Below are 21,191 nucleotides of genomic sequence, written 5' to 3'. Positions count from 1 at the left end.
CTAACTCCCGACTTTTTTTTTCTTATTTCTTCACAAAGAACTATATTATATTGATGTGACCGCATGAGGACCTGAATCTGATACTTCGACAGATTCATCTCGAGAATTGAATCGTTTGAGTTGTGCACGTAAAACAAAGTCCGCTCAAGTAAGATGTCCACAAAATGGGACTATATTTCGCAGGATCCCTGTAGATATCGGAGCCATTCCAACTTTTACAAATCCATAGTGAACGGACAGCTTGTTTGGTGAGTGGGTGTGATGTGAAGGGGTGCTAATATCTAACTCTGCTTATATTTTTATAATTCCACAGCTCTTAAATACCTAACCTTCCCTCTTAGAATTCAATTACCCAGGGCAAGATCGCACACGTGACTAGTCCCTGTTCATCATACCCTTCTGTCTTTTCACCATGTGTTTACTGTATTTGTTTTGTATTTGTCCTTGCCGCATCCTTTTTGGCACGCTGCTATGAGTAATAAATAAACAAACAGGTCTGTTGCTGTCTACTATCGAGAGTGAGGTTACTAGATCCTGCTGTATGACTGCCAACGGCACTTACCCCTCTCAGGCAATCGTAACACGCATAAATCGTCACGTTATTACGAAACCTGGGCTGACATGGGAGTAATAAAATTGGCGTAGACGTCAGACAGATAAAACATGCGCTGAACCGAGTAAACAGAGACGTAAACACTGATAGCGCAATTACATCGCGCGACATAAACAAGGTACTTATACTTGCGCTAGGCACGTACTTTCGTGCGCGGGGGCCCGTACGAGTTCTCCATGTCCGCGCCTTGTGCAAAACATGTGATTATTGATGAACTGTTGCCGGAGTTTCTGGTTAGGACCCATCACCATTTCGCCTTCAATTGCTGACGTAGGAACGTGGGAACACATGGTGTGGCATTTCACTTCCCGGGAGGGTAGGCAGTATGTATTGGACAAGGATCGTGTATTGCAGGTTAGAGGCCCGCTGTAGCCGCACGGTTGAGGGTTCAAAACCGCCCTAGTGTCAGCCAAGCCATTCATCGCTCTGTGGTCGATAAATTGGTACCAGACTTGTCTTGGAGGATAAAAACACTGACTTGATCATCGGCTGGGCCTCGTAAGTCATTGTATAAAACCACTAAACGTTCCAAAACCTCAACGATTACGAACTACAGTGGAACGTGTTGGTGCATCCTAGGTGAATTAATTGGTATGACTTTACCCTTTATCCTTTAATTGAACAGACCGAAGCAGTGGTTCAATGTAATATTTAATCTACAGTAGAGACAGGGAATGGTGCCAATGAATGTGAACGACTGAATGAGTGGGCAGAGCTTTGTCAGCTGCACTCTTGGACGATACAATTAACTGTGCCACTAAATAACCATAACCTCTAAGCTTATTTTATATCGCGCTCCTTTTGCGATCATTAGGGTCGATGATATTGTAGGTGTAAATATGTGTTTAAGAACATTACCTGATTATATCGCACCTATACATTTCCCGCACAGATTTCATCCTTCTGGTTCTGACGTTCTCCTTTGGAATCAATTTGGACTTGAACGGGACTTTATGATCGTCATTCCCGGTAGGTTAGGTCAGTGTTCTTGTCCTACCAGCCAAGTCTGATACCAATCTATCGATCCACAGAGGATGAAAGGCTTGGTTGGCAGTAGGGCTGCTTCGAATCATGGCAGCCATTCAACTCCAGGATTTTCAAGTTATTATGCGTAGGGACGTCACAATGTGTGTACATGCGGACCGTACACCTCTGATATCCCGTATGAGGTGTCAGACAGCTTTTTTCCATTTTCATATACCGTTTTTCATCGCCTTATCTTCCTTTCACGAGGAATTTTTGCCCAATTTCTGCATTTCGTTCTCGACAACATTTCTCAGTATGCGAAATTCTTCTTTCTTTCTCCTCTTCATGGAGTTAGGGTTGTTGACGATGGGGTTTCGAAAGAGCCGCAAAATGTAGGGAAAGATTTTTTGGGATGATGAGAAACGGTTATGTACGAAATGGGACCGTTTCTCATTTAGTTCTTTCTCGAGTAGGACCGTTTCTTCGATCAAACCACTCTTTCAGGAGGATATCACTGTGTATAGCGGCTGAATGGCAAAGTTAGAGACAGGATATCACGATGCTGGCGGAACCCACAGCTAAAGAGTACAGTTATTTTAGTAGATTGCAGAATCCAGCGGCATCTTCAGGGCCTATTTTACGCACCCCGCCAAAATCGCGATACATTGCCTTTAAAGGCATCACCCCACGAATCTGAGGTGGTACGGATTTCAGGTGAAGTATTCGCATACGGGATAGTAGATTATGGGGAGGGGGGTGATTCCGTCAATTTCTCCCTAATTACCGTGAAAAAAAAAACGGTCTGGAAGATGCGGCGTGTGCACAAGGCTGGCGCGCTCCAGTCGAACTTGTTGTAGAAAATAGCGCGCGGGATCGCTCGAAGCCGTATCGTCCGTGTCGTATTTTTTACGGCAATTAGGGAGAAATGGACGGAGTCATCTCCCTCTCTATAATCTACGATCCCGTATACGAATACTCCACCTGAAATCCGTACCACCTCAGATTCGTGGAGTGATGCCTTTAAGGGAGTGCACTATGCCGAACAAACACGGCGGCAGTGTATAAATTGTTGCTTCGGGCTTTGACCTAAGCTTGGACACTTCTAATATTTGAGAAAGGTCACAAACTGCGTTTGAATCTCCTTAGATGTGCTAATCAAAATACGATAGAGATTATTCGAGGATGCAATTGTTTTATATCTACGATTTTCGTATAAGACAATTGCATTTTTCTCATTCACGATGGCGCATTCTTCAAACCATGTCACTGCTAGAGAGCATCGTCTCTCGAATAAGGTGGTTGTCAGAACCATTGGAAGATGATAACAGTTCTGAAACGTGAAATTAATCCCATTTTCACTCGGTATGTGTGTAGTTGATCTTTTTATGGATTGTTTCATTGGTTCATTGATTGGATTGGTCAGCTGTTTCACTGAATACCGTCAGTGTCTTTGTAGAAGGACTTCTTGTTTCGCATCACTTCCTTCAACTCCTTTTAAAATGCGTACGTATTCTATCTTTTCAGCATTCGAGGTTTTTGACCAATAAGTAGAGATATTTGTCGTTTTTTTTTTTCGCGAAAACGCCGAGATAGGAGGACGGTTCGACAAATTCGGTGAGGGACAAATCCTTGCCTCGTAACGTGTCGCGCTCGTCTTTAGTTCAAAATCCAGGATAGCATCAGATATCGTAATACCTGTGAAGCGACTGGGCACGGTCTAAGTAGTGCTGCGATAACACCATCATGACATAGTTGGCTTCCACCACAGCCATCTATCCATATAGATCAAGAATAATCCTCTCGTCATATTAATAAGAGAATTAGGAAAAAAAATGGCAGGAGTTCAGTCTCGACTGGGCATCTGATGCCCGATGACGTCGAAGAAAGCGGATCGGGACTCTATGAAAGAATCAGCCTTTGTTGTGCAGTTTGACTGGGTTTGGCTCTCCGAGTTACTCCAATATGAGTCACTGAACTGTTGTAAGGACGCCTGGAATTAGACAGTCTTGTTTTACATGACAGTGACTGCAGTAGGAGGATCACAGCCAATTTCACTGCCAACTGCGGTAATCCACAGCTCGTATAGTTTGGGAGTTTGGTTTTGGTCAATCAACGGCGATCAAGCTGGTGAAGGTCTTGTGAAGAAGGTCGTTTTGTTTTAAAGGCACCACCCCAATCTGATGGAATCTGATATGGTATGGATTTCCGACAGCCAAAGACTATACGGGATGACAGATGAGCGACATCCAACCAGTTTTGCATTCTACGCCCCCGTATAGTCTTTGGCCGTCGAAAATCCATACCATGTCAGATTCGTGGAGTGATGCCTTTAAGAATATGGCCGAACTAGTTTCCAGTACTGAATTTGTTGTCCAATAATCTCCATGTCTTTTCTTCTTGAAATATTAGCATTGTGAGCTAGATTTACGTCTTCTTGTTTTTGCCAACGAGGTTTTGGTGGAACCTTATTTACGGTTTGACGTTTCAACTTTCTCCTTTTTATGCCCTGGAAATGGTTCGAGGTTTTTTGATGTTATGCATGTCCCATCGAGCTCCTCTTTTCTTGCCAAGCCTCGATATCATTTTGAGTACGATCAAGCAATTTTTAAGATAGAAAAGAAACAATTTGTTTTCTTTCTATCTTAGAAATCGTCAAAAATTTCGTTGGTCGATGTTCTGTGAATTGTGTGTATCCTGTGGAAGGCGATTTTTTAAAATATACGCTTCAAAACTAACACCTAACCGTCTGCTACCTCCGATATCTTCGATAACCTTTTATGATGAGGACTAACAAAATCTAAATTTGCAGGTACGTCTCCAATCCTGGTGCCTGAAGAGGATGAATGTATTTGTGGAGCTGAAGTCACTAACGTTTGGAATGTAAGGAGACACAAGAATTCCGATGAATATAAATGTGTGATCTTCAGAAGAATATGATGCTTTTAGCTTCTTATATAGCTTGCGTCTAGCGAAAAATCAACATCGTTTCAGGTCTCACAATGGCAGGACCCATATCTTCACAACTCGGAGGGAAAGTATTTTGTTCCAGTCAAATAGGGATAATTAAAATAGCATTAATTTGCTTCCTGATTTCTTCTTCTGTTCAGGTTTGTTTTCCTCATTTCGAATAATTATAGAGAACTCTGCTTTTAAGAGTAGGATGATGAAGAGTTTTCGTGCCTGTAGCTGTTATTTTGAGCAAGTAGCTCTTCGGAAGGATTGAGAATATCTTTTTCGCATGATGTCCTCTTCTTTTTATGTAATATCTTTCTTATATATATATCTTCTTTTGCATGATTTTTGCATTGATACATATCTTTTTTTTTAAATTTATTTTGGTAACGTTCTCTTACTAATCAAAGCTCGATTTGCGGCCAAAGACAAGACCTAGATCCTTCCTTCCTCGGTTCAATCATTAATGCGAATTGTACTGCGGACTATAATATAAAATGAAGTTTTATGTCAGAACGTCAAAAACCAAGGAGTTGAAGCTTTTCGAGCTTCCTTTAATAATTGATAGTCTTCTTTTATTTATGATCTGTTTGTTAAATCGTTTGTAGTGTAATCTGAGTAGGTACTACACTCTCACAACAGTTCCTACTATTAATAGATCAATTTTGAGCAGAAGGCGCTTTTTTGCGCTTGGTCAAGATACTTACGCTTATTCAAAGTTTTCAGTTATTCTTCCCGCTTCTTATCGAGCATGGAATATGGTTTACCACGTTGACACGATACTATGGGAAAATTTTACTTCGACAGGACGTTGAATCCACAGATTTTTCCGGTCGGGTGTCCCTTCCTGCAACGAAGGGGCCAACATACTTCCCTGAAATCTTCCCCGTGGAGACATGGATGGTTTGATGGTTTCCATATTTTCGTAAACGTTCGTTACATCTAAGCTTTGAATATCAGGGAGCACAGCCAGCACCTCTCGTTACTCGCGAGCATATCAACGAGCTCTCCGATCGAACTCTCGAGCAAGAAGCTTTAGCAGCTCTTTCTGCTGCCCAATCCAGCAGGCGTTCCGGAAATAGGAAAAAGGTTTGTAGGAAATGTGACGAGTCATATAAAAATTTACGTCTCATCAAAGTAGTTGACTTTTTGCGGCTAATTTTTCGACTTCGAATATATCGCTAGCGTATGGGTGGAGTCTTTATTCCATATTAGATGAATTACAACTTATTTTCACACCTGCACCTTCATATACTCTGTAGGACACCTGCGCTATCCATTCTCGTTTCATATAAATAGCGCGATTCAAGAAAATACAGAGTAGAAGTAGAATATATTTCGAGGACTCCTAAGATGCATGGCTGCCAATATTAGGACTTTTTCATCGGCGTATTAATTTTTATGCATTCTCTCCCTTGCTGGCATGATTTGGAGAAGAAAAGGGTTTTGTCCGACTTTTCAAACGTTTCTAAATTATGGTGGTGTTGATGAAAAAGAGATAGAACCAAGTTTGAATACTTAAAATTGTTGTATCGACATTTTTTAAAGGAAAAAAGTTGAGAATTTCTTTTTTCGTGCGATCATTTCCTACAGAAGGAGCTACAGTTCTGAGCATTTACATTGAACAGTAAATTTGGATCATGGGAGAAATTCATGAAATATACTCCATTCTTATTCATTATTCAAGGCGAGTGAAACGGGCCTAAATAGCACTAGTGTTTGGGACATATTATCCAGACCATCACATTGCTAAGACATATCTAGCAGTCTTGGCTGTTTCCATCACTTGACACGAAAAAAAAAACACGCAGTACGTGAAAAGTCGAACATCCCGAACTTCCACAATTCTTTGACCATTTGGCTCTGGAGTTTGACTTCGAATTTTAGCAAAATCTACTCAGAACGATATTAGGTGGAGTTCTTCTACTGAATCACCTCGCGCTCAATACCTCTTGCAGGCCAGAATCATCATCGAGCATGCACTTGCCCTTGCCCCTAATCATCCTGATATTTTGACGGAGTATGGATTGTTCCACGAGGTTACTTCTTTAGATATTTTCACACGATATCTCCATTATATGTTTTTTTACATTTATATTTCTTCATAGGTACTGGAAAACGACGTTCTTGAGGCCGATCTCTGCTATGCAAAAGCTTTAGCATTTGATCCGCACCATTCTGAGGCCCTTGTGTATGTGTTATTCATCTTTATTCGTTTCTAAGTATATCATCAGTGTAATTATTACTTGTAAGGGGATTGTAATACCGAAGTCAGGGATTCAGTGTCTTTTTTTTCTTCAGCTATTGCGACCTTTCAAATTCTGTTGAAGTTAACTATGAATATTTGATCATTTCTCATTAAGTTGGTTTATTCTAGGCGAAGGAAGAAAACATTGCCCCTTGTCAACGCCATGGATGCTAAGTTGTTGAATCGAATTCAGAAGAAACGCGACGAATTTGCGCGCTTGCCGCACACGTCGTCTTTGAGAAGAGCCATGCGTGAAAGCTATTTTCTTCATATATATCACACTGTTGCTATTGAAGGAAATACACTGTCACTTGGACAAACACGGTACTCATTTCATAGTGATTAGTAGCTTTTTTTGAAGATATACATTTTATGTACTGTGTGTATTTCTTATTTTTGTCATTAGCCTTTCGTTTCAAGTGTTCGTGGTAGGTCAGAACAAGTTCGGCATTATGTACGAAATTCTTCTCGTTATCGAATTCGAGTGTAATTTTTCATAGTCGACTTCAGCGCTATGCTGCGGTTACAGTAGTATGATAGAAACTCATCAGAGTATTCAAAACTAGTTAGAACTCTCTCTGTGATAGCCATGATTCATGCGCGAGACTTCGTGAAGATCGTGAAGGATACTCAGGGTATATTCGGTACGGGATTTATAGGGATGTTACCTTATGCATACGTTCTGCTATGCTTTAATACGTTGACCATGAGCTGGATTATGGATTTTTACGGTCAAAAATCATGATTTCCCGAGTAACATAATATCTTGGCTTCCGGAGTGCAGGATGAAAGGTGAAACAAATCCTCCATTGGGTAGCAAGCTAGTTTACTCTGCATTGGTTACATATTGATACTAAGTAGTGGATGAACAGTTGCTTTTGTAAAGAATACAGCTACAGAAATTTAAAAAAATTGCCCGCATAAGACACGTATATGCAACTACGAAGGGTTATTTTTGAGAAATCATTACATATTTTCGATGAATCATTTGAAGCATGCAACAAAGGAAGGTTGGAAAAAATTGCGACTTATGTTTTAGTTCCATCCTGGAATCTGGTATGGCAGTGGCTGGAAAGAGTATCCATGAGCACAACGAGGTTATTGGGATGGATGCAGCACTTCGATTTCTTAATCATTCCCTTCTCCACATGAACGAAATCACTTTGGATGTAAGTTTTATATCTAATGCGGTATGACTTACTAAGCACACATTCTTTAATTGCATAATCTTTTATTTAGGATATCTTGGAAATGCACAGAAGAGTCTTAGGAAATGTTAATCCTTTAGATGCAGGACGTATTCGTACAACACAGGTGTCTCGCAGAGTATAATCTTTTTTTTTCTGCTTGTAGCTGATGGATATTTAGGTATTTGTTGGACGGTTTACTCCAGTTGCGCCGGAGTATGTCAAAGAGCAGCTGGCTGAACTGGTTAATTGGCTAAAGGATCCTTTAACGCTGGAAATGAATCCTGTTGAGAAAGCAGCTATTGCGCACTACAAACTTGTGGGTTTTCAAAGATGTCTTCCCGAATTTTCCGACCATTGGGTGATTTTTTTTGCACATTTGTCCGAATAAAGATTTGAAAAGAGGAAGAAGTGATAGGATCAAAAGAGTTCTCTTTATCGAAGTTGATACCACAATTTGTGATTTTCCTCAAAATTCTTGTCTTACAGGTTGTGGTGCATCCTTTTGTGGATGGAAATGGTAGAACAGCTCGGCTTCTCTTGAATCTGATTCTGATGAGGGCTGGTTTTCCACCCGTAATCTTACCAGTGGAGTCACGTGCGGAATACTATGCAACTCTACACACGGCTAACCTTGGCGACTTACGACCTTTTATCAGATATATAGCACGTTACACAGAAAATACTTTAAAGGTGAGTTGTTCAATCGATTTCACTGTACTCTTTCATCTTTTGTTCACCACTGTAGCACTCTCACCCTCTACCACTTCGGAATTAAGCAATTCAAAAACTTACAAGGGAACGTTTCGACTCATTTTCATGTGAAAGGTATCAAAAAATCTTTCCAAAAAAATGGAGAAGAAATGTAATATAAAATGTCACGAAACAGGTGTTTACTTTGAGTTTTCGATAGATGGTGTCCAAAAAATATATTTGGCGAACCTAGTACGGTCTCTTCAGTTCTCTTCAGCAGATTGAATGTCCTTGTAATGCTGAAGAAGTAATTTTATTCTGATCAATTAGAATTAGAAGTTCATCTCAAGCTTATGTTTGAGAATAGATGTTGTTTTACTATTGTATTCGCTTCATTCATTTTATCCAGCTTTTTTTAGTTCTATATCAATTCGACAGAAAAGTGTGTCGGAGGCGATTGTGCCGAAAATGAATTGCGTGGTGAAGAGTCGGAGAGAATATCATCATGATTCCTGAACTTGTTTTGAAGAAATTTGAAGAAGCATCTGGGAAGAATTAACGTTTTTTATGATAAAGACTAATTTCGCATAGACTCCAAGTAGATTAACATGGGCTTTAGCAAATCCTTGTGTGTGTGTTTTTTTTTTATTGTGCAATGTGCCATACAACCGGGTAATTTGAGAAATTTGGTCGACGGATTTTTTACTCGTTATTTTACATACTCTGTACTGTTCTATTGTTAGTTTTTATTGTATGTAGTGTACATAGCACTGATTGTGGGGATAAAATCTAAGCCACTATCTACACTCTCCTGGGAGCTTTTGGATTCTCTACCTGTGATCATGCTATTGCAGTTATTAACATTAATAACATTGTACGACATTGATTTACTATTCTGCATGATCAAAATTTTTATTGGAGCATTTTACATTGTCACTATATCAAGAATACTAACAGAACAGCTTGATCCTTTCATATAACTTCATAAAATCAAAATGGAGGCAGTCATAATATTATTTTGGAAAAAATCTCAGCTCTTCCTTAGTCATAACGTCAAAGATTGTACCTTGAGATGCAGAATTCTCATAAATTTACTAGAAATATCGTATGCCATCGTCTCTGGTTGATACATCTTCATTCATGTTGTGATAAGAAGAAGTTGCCCGCGATTGGGTCTCCTGAAAATACATAGGTAGTTAGATGCAGATAGCCGGAGATTTATGGATAATCCATAACGCTAGTAATAACGAAAGATAGTTTTCTCTGGAGATAGTCGACTCAGATCTTCTTTTGCTACCGGTTCCTTTGCTTAGGAGCGTAATAGTCCATTGGAGACAAACAAATACGAAGTTGAAAGTTATAGCGAGTGAGGATGACGCTTCTGCACACAATTTCCCCACTTTAAATGTACTTTCCCTCTTCCCTCTCCCTCACCCTTGTTTTGAAGAAGTTGGTAATAGGAAATTTGAATTTTCCCCTCGAAATTTCAGGAAAAGGAGCTCATTCACTAATAATCACTAATGGCTTTGAATTTTCCGGGCTCTGACGAAGGCGATAACGACGAAACGTTAGCCGTTGTTTAATAAAGACGATCAATACTAATCTTGGCTACAGCTCAAGGAAATCAATTAAAAACGGTCGGAAGTATTTCCGTCACTCGGGATGAAATTATTAGTCCTCTTCTAGACCCAACAAAAATTACACCACCGGAACTCCCTTGGCCGATTACTGTCAATTGCAATCATTAGTATCGTATGGTATAGTAAAGGAGAAGAGAAACGTACCAAGCTTATTCTTCTCTATAAATTGTTTGACGTTGAACTTGGCTCGGCTAGATGGCTTGGGAACGTTGATACGCCTGAAATGATAATCAGTTGGTAGCTATTATAGCTATAGTTGGGTTAAAAGAAGCCGAAGATGCGGCCCTCGTTAGCTTCACGTCCTTCTGCAATCCGAGCCGCTCGCAACCGCCAGCTCAACCGCATCGCTTCGAGCGGAGCCACTTACGCAACTGCAGCAAACCTCAAGCCAGTCTGACTTGACTGTTTGATAACACAGTTATGTTCGCCCATTAATGGCAGCATACCACACAATTGAGGGTGTTGGGGATGTTCACGAATAGATAGGGATAGGGGTGTAGCTCGTAGCTCACCAGTATGATCGCGATCACTCTAAATTCCCCCGATCCAGAAAGACTTCGTCCGAAACTGCTTCGTCGCACCGGATTTCCTAGACACCAAATAACGTATTGAGTCTGCGAGAACAGGCATACGTGTCGTATTTGCAATGAAGCGAACAACTAACGGGAGCACGGACTCTCCTACTCGCTGGTGTGCTTTAAAGGTAGCATACCACGACTCTGAGGTGGTGCGGATTTCAGGTGGAGTATCCGTATACGGCGTGGTAGATTATGGAGACCGCGGTGGTTCCGCTCATCTCTCCCTTCATCACTGCAAACAGCCGCCTCCAGAATGCTGTTTTGTACGACGCCATCCACTGCAACGCTCCACCCATTGCGCCTCCTCCGCTCTGCGATTCGTCGAAAATCAGTTCGGATTGCCCCGACAGGCAGTGAGGGACACTATGCGTGCAAGGGTGGCGCGATGCAATAGAAGGCATCGTAGAAAACAGCAGTCAAGGGCTGGCTGCTTGCAGTGATTCAGGGAGAGATGAGAGGAACCACCTCGTCTCCATAATCTACGACCCCGTATACGGGGTACTCTACCTGAAATCCGTACCACCTCAGATTCGTAGTATGCTGCCTTTAATTAGTGTCGGTTGCTTGTAGATGCGTCGAAAGTTTTAAAAAATGATGCGTTGACGAATCCTGAAACACACAATTCCAATATTAAGAATTTGTGAGAGTTCACGATACCACTATGCTTTTAAAGGCAGCATATTACGAATCTGGTGTTGTGGGGAAATCCACTGAAAGACCTGGAGATAAGGTTGTCGACTGCGGGATCCGGGGTGGTTCCGTTCACCTCTCCTTAATCGTACAAAAAAAAAAACGGTGTGGGAACCGCTTTATTTCCTACGAGGTGCGATGGAATGGGAAAGCCGTTTGTCACTTTAGAACGGTTTTTGTGCTCTATGAATTCATAGGGCTGGCTACTGATCGATTACAGCCAGCAGAACCAAGCTAGCTGTTCAAAGATGAGCGTTCACTGAGTACTTGACCTTTTCGTTTCCTCACCGCAGTAATGAGTCAATGGCGAAGTGTAAGGCACAAAGCAGGTAAGTGGAGGAGTCACCCAAAGTTGCCCTACAGTTTAAGAAGAATAGGGAATGTCTGTTCCAGTTTTCATGCACTTGGACAAGATACAATCTCACCCAAAATATTCAGAGCCACTCTCAAGAAGCCGGTGTTAAAGTCAGGATAACATTGAGATGAAAGCTCGTGGTTGATGGTTATGAAAGGCTTTACTCTCAAAAGCCAGCATGTGTACAACGAGAATTGTCTGCATTTGACAATACTCTTGTTTCGTTGTAATCCTACGATTCAAACTTTTCATGTCTGAATTACTTCAGGAAAGAAGCGAGGATAATCCTCCATTGATATGTAAGATTACAGCTATCCAGCTGGTGTCACAACTGGAGGTAGGGCTGGCTACTGATCGATTACAGCCAGCAGAACCAAGCTAGCTGTTCAAAGATGAGCGTTCACTGAGTACTTGACCTTTTCGTTTCCTCACCGCAGTAATGAGTCAATGGCGAAGTGTGAGGCACAAAAGAAGGTAAGTAGAGGAGTCATCCAGAGTTGCCCTACATCTTGAGAAGAGTAGGGAATGTCTGTTCCAGTTTTCATGCACTTGGACAAGATACAATCTCACCCAAAATATTCAGAGCCACTGTCAAGAAGCCGGTGTTAAAGTCAGGATAACATTGAGATGAAAGCTCGTGGTTGATGGTTATACTCTATTTATTTTGCTTATGGGATCATTCTTGTAAAACAAAATACCAAGCAGGAACACCTAGAACGATCTAATTACTTTGAAAGTAGATTTGGTGGGAAAGTAAGTCTACAAGTGGATCTGAAAAAGCTATTTTCACGTAAAACAGGTCTCAGACGCTCCACTTACACTCAAGGAAACAAAAAATATCTGAACATTCTAGCTGGCCTCATTTTTGAGTGGGAAAGTCAACATAGTGTAAGGGCCAACAACCCAAGCGAACAGAAAAGATGTGGCTTAGAGAACAAAGATGATGTATCGAAGAAAACAAAGGATATTCGGTTCCAATCTTTATAATACCGTATTTCCAAATTTGACCGACTCTTTAGAAGCCTGGAAGCCTATCAGGTAGGAGTAGAATGGTGTCGGCTCAATGAACTCAAGAATGAGGAATCAAAATGAAGAATCGCGGGCCTATGTGAACTATCAGAGATTCGAGATTTTACCGGAGAAGGTAAAACCAGGTGAGTCTGATCTGTGGTGGTTTAAAGGCATAAATCACCCCACGAATCTGAGGTGGTACGGATTTCAGGTGGAGTATTCGTATACGGGATCACAGATTTTGGAGAGAGGGGTAATCCCGTCCATTTCTTTCTAATTGCCGTAAAAAAAACGGCCCGGACGATACGGCTTCGAGCGATCCGGCGCTGTTTTCTACGAGTTCGATTGGAGCGCGCCAGCCTTGTGCATGCGCCTTCACCATCTTCAGTGCCGTTTTTTTTACGACAACTAGGAAGAAATGGACGGAATCACCCCCTCTGCCTCTCCATAATCTATTATCCCGTATAAGAATACTCCACCTGAAATCCCTACTACCTCAGATTCGTGGGGTGATGCCTTTAAGGACAGACGGAAGAGAGCCGCAGTGGGGACAGATCTGAGATAACGGATAAAAAGCGTGCAACCCCTAATCGTCAGTTTTCATACTGCTCTTCAAAAACATAACGCTCAAGGGGAAGACGGGTGATAAAATTGATATCTGCCTGGGACCACCGAGTACTCGGAAATAAAGCGAAGTATCGCTGACACTGACCAACAGTGGAGAGATTGTTATCAGATTGCGCATATTTTTGTAGATATGGTCGGGTCAAAACGACATAAAGCTCGGTGCAGTTGCAGCTGCGCTTGAAACGGCGAGGTGGAGCGTAGCGGTCAGGATCGAGAGGGGACCCTTGCTAACACCATCTATTGCTGCATGGTCCCACATCGATCCTAACCGCTTGTTTCACCGCGCTGCTTCGATCGCACCCGCTTACGCAACTCCTCCGAGCTTTATGTCGTTTTCACGGGACTGTAGCTAGTAAATAGGATATATTCCCTAATCCCACCTTCCTTGGTGTTCCCACATAAGAATAACATATCGATGTAGATCAGTTCTTGGTTGAGGAGCTGGTGACCCGTAGGGCATTTGATGTTGGCCTGGAACACACGGATACAGTAGTGACGAATGTAAATGAAGTTATAGTTGTTGAAGATGCTGTGGACGTATTGACTCACCCCCGTTGATGCCCTCAATAACGTTACTGGCGGGTATATTTACAACAAGCCAGTGCAACCATTCCGCAACTGACGGGTTCTTCCGCGAAAGATTGTCCGGATCTAGAGAAAAAAAATGTATTTATTTGCGCAATATTAGCGTCATTAACAGACTGACTTCAAGATGTACCAAAAGCTCATCAGGTATCAAACTTACATAAATTCATGGGGTTTACAGTAGCGCTGAAAGTTGAAAAAATCGACGCCACTATTCTTACGGACCTCTTCTCCTTACCTCATCGGTTTTTCACCTTAGCAAGAGTCGATTTTGACCTGGCACTAGCACTGATCCTACTTTTTTATTATGTGCCTGCGAAAATTGAGCAGCTGGGGTGTTAGGTAGGACTTTTATGCTATGATTCGGATCACTTTATGATCATTGTCCAATTCCAATGGAACTTCATTTGCATTTTCCTTCAAAGAAGTTTCACTCAAAATATTACTGTAGTGCGCCAATATAAATCAAAATATGCCTGCTGTAAAACTTGAAGATTTACTTTTTTGATGGCATTTGTGATTCCATCTGCGCATTAGGGCGAAAAGGGAGTCAAAGGGAGTTAAAGGGAGGGTAAGGGAAAGTAAGGGAGGGTAGGCACTCAAGACTCAATACTGAATCGAACTGCAGTTAAACCGCAAAAAATCGTTCTTAGAGCACAAAGATTGTCCTTGAAGGCATCACCCCACGAATTTGATGTGGTACGGACTTCAGGTGGAGTATTCGTATACGGGATAGTAGATTATGGAGAGGTGGTTGATTCCGTCCATTTCTTCCTAATTGCCGTAGAAAATGGCCCGGGAGATGCGGCGCGTGCACAAGGCTGGCCCGCTCAAATCGAACTCATTGTAGAAAGTAGCGCCCCGGAACGCTCGAAGCCGTAATTTCCGGGCGGTTTTTTGCGGCAATTAGGAAGAAATGGACGGAGTCATCTCCCTCTCCATAGTCTACGATCCCGTATACGAATACTCCACCTGAAATCCGTGCCACCTCAGAATCGTGGAGTGATGCCTTTAAGCATCAAATGCGGATTGCGTACAACCCATTCCTGGAACCATTTACGGTTCTTTTTCTCCGTTGAGTAAACCACATGATATGATTTAGCTATTCACTTACAGTAAGCCTTTTTAGAGAGTTTGGTGACGTCAAAACATTAGTAGTTCGAACTGAATCCTCCTTTTTCTCTTAATAGCATTTGTTTACATGTCGTGGACCCTATGAGACTAATTCTTAGGCTTTTGGGTCCTGACTTACTTAACTATTCACTTGTTCTAGTGAGGAATTATCGTCTTTTCATATGGGAGAAACACTTGTGTGACACTTAAAGACGGTTTTTGCGCTCTATGGACGTTTTTGCGCTCAAAGTACAGTCCGATTGGAGCAACGTTGGGCGTTCATCCCCACCCCAATTTTGCACCATTTAAAGCAGCTGCAGCAACCATTTGCACACTTCGTTTCCTCAATAAGATTTCTCAGTTTCAATTTTCTAGTTTTTTATCTGGATGTAGAAGAGGCAATTCATATTTATTCTCTAAGGGTAATGGTTAAAGTTAAAGGATAAAGTGCTAATCATTCCGCTTGGGACCCGCGCCACCACGTTCACTTCAATTCAGAATCGTTTGAGGTTTACGGACGTGTATCTGGCCTATACAATGATTTGCAGGGGCGAGCCGATGTGCCAAGTCAGTGCTTTTATCCTCCCAGACAAGTCTGGTTCCAATTTATCGACCCCGGAAGGATGAAAGTCTTGGTGAGCACTAAGGCGGATTCGAACCTCCGATCGATCGTGCAGGAAGTGGAACCTCTAACCGCTACACTACACCCACTCCCAAGGTTAATGGTTAGGTTCTAGATTTTCTAGATTTTCAATCAAATAAAAAAATCGATAATAAGCAGCCGCTGCCCCTCACCCTCTCCTAACTTCATTTTCCCCCTTGGATTAGTGTAAGCAACCAGTGAAAGGAGGTAGCGATCCATCTCGTCACACAACTCTTACACATGTCGTCAGTATAGGCAGTTTGACGTATTTAGCAACAGCTGCGTACTTCCTTTACAATGCCGTGCCGTGCAATGTGTACGATGCACGATAGGATGAAAGAGATCTACAGACGGCGAACGTACCAATCATCACCATACTAAATGTGCTTTCCGGATCCGCTCCGGGTAAATTGAAACGTGGCGCATTCTTGAGATTCCTTGTTGACATAGTCATTCCCGGCTCCACTTGGATTCCATCCCAGACTAGCTAAAAAGGATTTTTTTCATTGTGTCTTTAATTTTTCGTTTTTTTAAATCAATATTTAATACTTCACAACGAATGAACGATAAGAACTGGAAACGAACGTGTAACTTCTGTTTTGGTGGGTTGTCGATGATTTTTGGTGTGATCTCGTGTTGAGCGAAAGCAGCCGCGATGTCACCCATTCTAAACGAGTGGAACACATTGACGCTGCTCGCAAATACACGCAGATTTTTTTCCTTGTCAACAGTATTCTCGAAGTTCTACACAAGTTCATCGCACGGTAACAACAGGGAACCCTTCCGGAAAACATCACGATTTCAGAAAATCCCGATAATTTTCTAATTATCCTAAACGGGAAAACAGGACAGGATGGGGATGGCACCGGGAATTCAACTAAAAAAGCATCATGATTCCAGAGAATCCTTATCATTTTCTAACTAGAATAATTCTGAGATTTACATGATTGGGACCTTTAAAATGAAATGAAATAGAAAAAAAAATGAATAGGTAGAAACAGTATTCTCGAAGTTCTACAAGTTTATCGCACGGTAACAACGGGAAACACTTCCGGAAAACATCACGGTTCCAGGAAATTTCAATTGTTTTCTAACTATTCTAGACGGCAAAACTGGACAGGATGGGAAGTACTGGGAACTCATCTAAAAAGCATCATGGTTCCAGAAAATTCTAATTATTTTCCAATTCCCTAAACTGCAAAACAACACAGAAAGGAAAGTTTAGAATAATTCTGACATTTAAATGATTGGGAACATTTAAATTGAAATAATAAGTGGGGAAGAAAATGTAGAGAAAAAAAATATGAAGAATTTGACAAAAATGAAAAATGTGAAGGATTTTAAACGTACTTTAAACTTGAGTAACTACATGGTAAGTGCGCGTGTTTATGGATCCTATGATAATGTTTTCCAAAACATTTGGGGAATGTTGTAATGAAAAACGCTGCGCAAACATTCGTTGGTCACATTTTTCCCGTTTTTTTTTCGAAAGGAAGAAGCTCAGAAGAATGTAAATAGCAAATAAAAGAGGCAAATAATGAGGGAGAATGAAGAGAAAAGAATCCTAAGACGTATGAAGTTCCAGTGAAAGCAAAGTTCCATACATAAAATTTGTCGTAAACAAGTCGAGGGAAATCCTGAAGATGTTTTTTTTCCTTCGCATTTCGAATTTCAACACTCTCAATCCTACATTTCCAGGCGCTCTGCTTTGTAAATATTTTGTAGAATAATAATAATAATAGTAATAAGAAAAATAATAGTAAGAAGAATAAGAGAAATAAAAATAATAAGAATAAGAATAATAAACAGCTTTTGTGTGTGTAAGGATGGCCTAAAGCTGATGACAGAGGAGAAAATAAAGAGGAGGATGTGGGAGGGCGGTCGAGGACGGACCGACGGATGGACGGACGTCAACCGAACAGCTGATCCGCGCGCGATCACCCCCGCAAACGCCAACAACGCGAACACCGAACGCAGAATCTTCAGCAGGAAGCGAGTGATGGTAGTGACGAACTGAGGATGAGGTTGGCGTAGAGGGGGGCGCCGACGGCCGCAATTTCGTTTTCGCACCCCGGGCTCCACATCACACATGATTCACGTGTAATGCGTGGGACGTTTTCTGTGGTTCTGTGTGCTCTTCCACGTGTTGTTGAGTAAGTTATGAACAATTTCGTTTCTTTCACCGGTGCCACTTCTGTCAGTCGTTGTTGCGTCTGAATTTACGACATCTACGCTTTTTTTCTCGGTTCATGGCACTGCATTGCTCAAATATGCGCCGCATCTGTTCCTCGGATGATTTTTAAAAAGTAATTTCTTGCGGCAAGGAGGAGTGCCGTAGGATAGCTCATTGCATTGGGTGAAGTAAAAAGTTCTGAGCGTTTTCGGTGGATGTCGTTATCCAGGGAGGTTGAGCCATATCCGAGGATCTAAGCATCACATCCGTTCATAGTAATCGGCGATTTTAAGGTGACATCACGAGAACAGGGCGGGTGTAGTGCAGCGGTCAGAGGTTCCGATACTTGCACGGTTGATCGGAGGTTCGAATCCGCCCCAGTGCTCACCAAGCTTTTCATCCCCCAGGGGTCGATAAATTGGTACCAGACTTGTCTGGGAGGATAAAACACTGACTTAACACATCGGCTAGCCACCGCAAATCATTGCAGAGGTCAGTTACACGTTCGCAAACCTCAAACGATTCTGAATTGAAGTGAACGTGGGGACACATCCCAAGCGGATTGATTAACGCCTGACACTTTATCCTTTTATCACGGGGAGAAAAACTGAAAATGATCGTGGTCCAAACACGATGAACCGTCCCAAATGATCGTCAAGCCCGGACTAACATCGTAGAAGGATTTGCTGTATGTCTGGAAAAGTGAAGCAGGCGAGTGACCAGAAGCGGCCAGAATTGGCCAGTAGGCAAGGTGATGGTGCTCCATCAAGGCCAGACCGCTCACATCTTTAACGACTCGTCAGAAGCTCCAGGATTATGGATGGATGTTTCTACCGCCTAGTCCAGTCCTGGCACCAAGCAACTATCACCTTTTCAAGTATTTGCAAAATTTTCTTGATGGTACAAGACTGACCACAAGAGAGGCTTCTGAAAATGAGGTGGTCAGGTTTTTTTTGCCAATAAGGATCAGGACTTCTTCAATTGTGGAATTATGAAATTTTAATCAAAATGGACTAAAGTTATGGAAAAACCGGCGCATATTTGATCTAAATCGGTTAGCCCTAACAATTTTAATTTCATTCTCGAAATAAAGCAAAAAAAAGAAACGCTCAGAACTTTTCAGTTCACCTAATTTTGAGTACACTTATTTTGAGTAGAAGATAACTATAAAGTATTTAGATCACAACATGGAAATCGTTCGAGGAACAGGCCACATCCCTACGTCTTTTTTGAGAAACTCGTTTTTTTCCTTCCTAGAAAAAAGAGTGCTTCGTTGGCATCGGAATGCATGGAGGAATAGCTTGAACGCTACCCAGAATAATTAATCCAGGCCGAATTAATGTGCCCAGATGCCTCCGAGCTCAGAATCCATGAGTTCACGATTAATGAAGTTCATTCAAAATTTATTTGCAAATATTAACTAGTGAACCAGCTGTATATAAGTGAATATTCTGCGTAGAACCATCTTATAAAGTCCCAATATTTTCTGTAAAATTATTTTTGTTCCTTCTTTTTGAATACCCTAATCCATACATAATTATTTTTAATATTCTTAATTCTTCTGAATATAACTACCCTAATATTCAGAATTTACTTATTTTGAGTAGAAGATAACTATAAGGTATAGAAGGTATTAAAATGTTATTATTACGTTGTATAGTTGTCTTATTATTATTAATTATTGTTGATTGTTAAGGTGTATTAAGGTGTTCAGTAGTAGGTAACAATTCTCGTTCACTTCGTTACTCCTTTCGATGAGAACCTGTCAGCCAAACACAGTTGTCCACAGATTGTAGAAGTTATCCACAAAATTGCCTCCAAACGACAGAATGAAATTCCAGACAGATGGCAGTATTTTGGATAGGCACAACCATTAAATTTTTATTTTCTCAAGAAAATCGCAAACAAAATTTTGTGGACGGAAGAAACTTGTTGTTCACCACATGCGTTGCATTTTACATCCAGAACATCACACACACGCATCAATCTCAGCGCAGTATCATTTGTACTTGAGGTCGACAGAGGGTTGTGGATAACATAACCTTCTTGTTGGTTCCAACATCAGTGTGATTTAGCTTTTTTCAGAGCCGAGGGAAAACGAATCTATTTAGTTCTTTAATGGATTTGAAATTTTTACTATGTAAACACTTTTTCATTTGTAGCTATCAGATCCAACAGTAGACTCAAGATTTTCTTTGTTGGGCGAGTAGAGCGTTTGATCAGGGAAATCGCGTTCGATTTCACCCTTTTTCAGGCTCTGGCGAAGGTGAACTTGCCGAAACTTCAGCCAGTAGTAAAGGATTTTAACGGCTCCGTGTCCGGCTCAACGTAAGAACGCAAATATGTAAAAGTAGCTCAGTAAATCGTGGAAAAAACCATAATGTACCACCTGCGAGCGATCATCGCCGCTTTTCAATCCGTTCAGAGGTCGCTGGAGACTTTTCTCACTTATTATACATCGGTCATACTCATTGTAGTACCTGCTAACATTTTTTTTTTCATATTGAAAAATTTGGAATTTGAATTTGGAATTTTTTGTGCTATTTATTTCAAATTCATATTAATTTCCATTCAAATTAAGGGCGAGTTTAGTGTAGCGGTTAGAGATTCCGCTTCCTGCGCGATCGATCGGAGGTTCGAATCCGCCCTAGTACTCACCAAGCCCCTCATCCCTCCGGGGTCGATAAATTGGTGCCAGACTTGTCTGGGAGGACAAAAACACTGACTTGGGACATCGGCTAGCCCCTGCAAGTCATTGTGCAGGCCAGTTACCCCTTCGTAAACCTTAAACGATTCTGAATTGAAGTGAACGTGATGGCGCGGGTCCCAAGCGGATTGATTAACGCCAGACACTTTATCCTTTATTCATTACATTTCTTCTCTGCAAGGAAAACATAGAAACGTCTATCCTTTCAGGTTTCAGCTTCTTCCAGGTTTCAGATACGATCGGGAAATTGTCGGTCAGGAATGAATGAATGATTTTGAAGATGTTTTCAATCTTCAAGGATCATCGATCAAGAAAAATCGTGAGCACAACACAGTAAGATCCATCTGAAGGAATGTGGAACGAAATTCCAAACAGTAAAATGTGGCATGTGTGGGTCGAATGACGAATAT

General features: G+C 41.4%; 2 protein-coding genes across 2 annotated transcripts; one reads left to right on the top strand and one right to left on the bottom strand.

Moving 5' to 3' along the window:
* Positions 1-3,450: 3,450 nt before the first annotated feature.
* Positions 3,451-9,168, top strand: RB195_000333 (uncharacterized protein; the record flags this gene model as incomplete). Its single annotated transcript, XM_064196605.1, has 13 exons — positions 3,451-3,559; positions 4,389-4,493; positions 4,571-4,686; positions 5,258-5,434; positions 5,492-5,620; positions 6,490-6,570; positions 6,640-6,722; positions 6,909-7,103; positions 7,819-7,948; positions 8,019-8,093; positions 8,148-8,285; positions 8,456-8,659; positions 9,079-9,168. 13 exons carry the CDS (start codon positions 3,451-3,453, stop codon positions 9,166-9,168), a joined length of 1,632 nt encoding a protein of 543 aa, XP_064052486.1.
* A 625-nt stretch (positions 9,169-9,793) lies between these two features.
* On the bottom strand, positions 9,794-16,567 carry RB195_000332 (uncharacterized protein; the record flags this gene model as incomplete). The annotated part of the gene is made up of 6 exons (XM_064196604.1): positions 9,794-9,837; positions 10,444-10,517; positions 13,941-14,031; positions 14,110-14,211; positions 16,265-16,388; positions 16,487-16,567. The coding sequence occupies 6 exons, from the start codon at positions 16,565-16,567 to the stop codon at positions 9,794-9,796; spliced, it is 516 nt and encodes a 171-aa protein (XP_064052485.1).
* Between the last annotated feature and the right edge of the window lie 4,624 nt (positions 16,568-21,191).

Source organism: Necator americanus, chromosome IV (assembly GCF_031761385.1).
Source record: "Necator americanus strain Aroian chromosome IV, whole genome shotgun sequence".
In the NCBI taxonomy this organism is placed as follows: domain Eukaryota; kingdom Metazoa; phylum Nematoda; class Chromadorea; order Rhabditida; family Ancylostomatidae; genus Necator; species Necator americanus.
The sequence above is the reverse complement of the archived record's forward strand: the minus strand, read 5'-3'. Positions and strand labels throughout refer to the sequence as shown.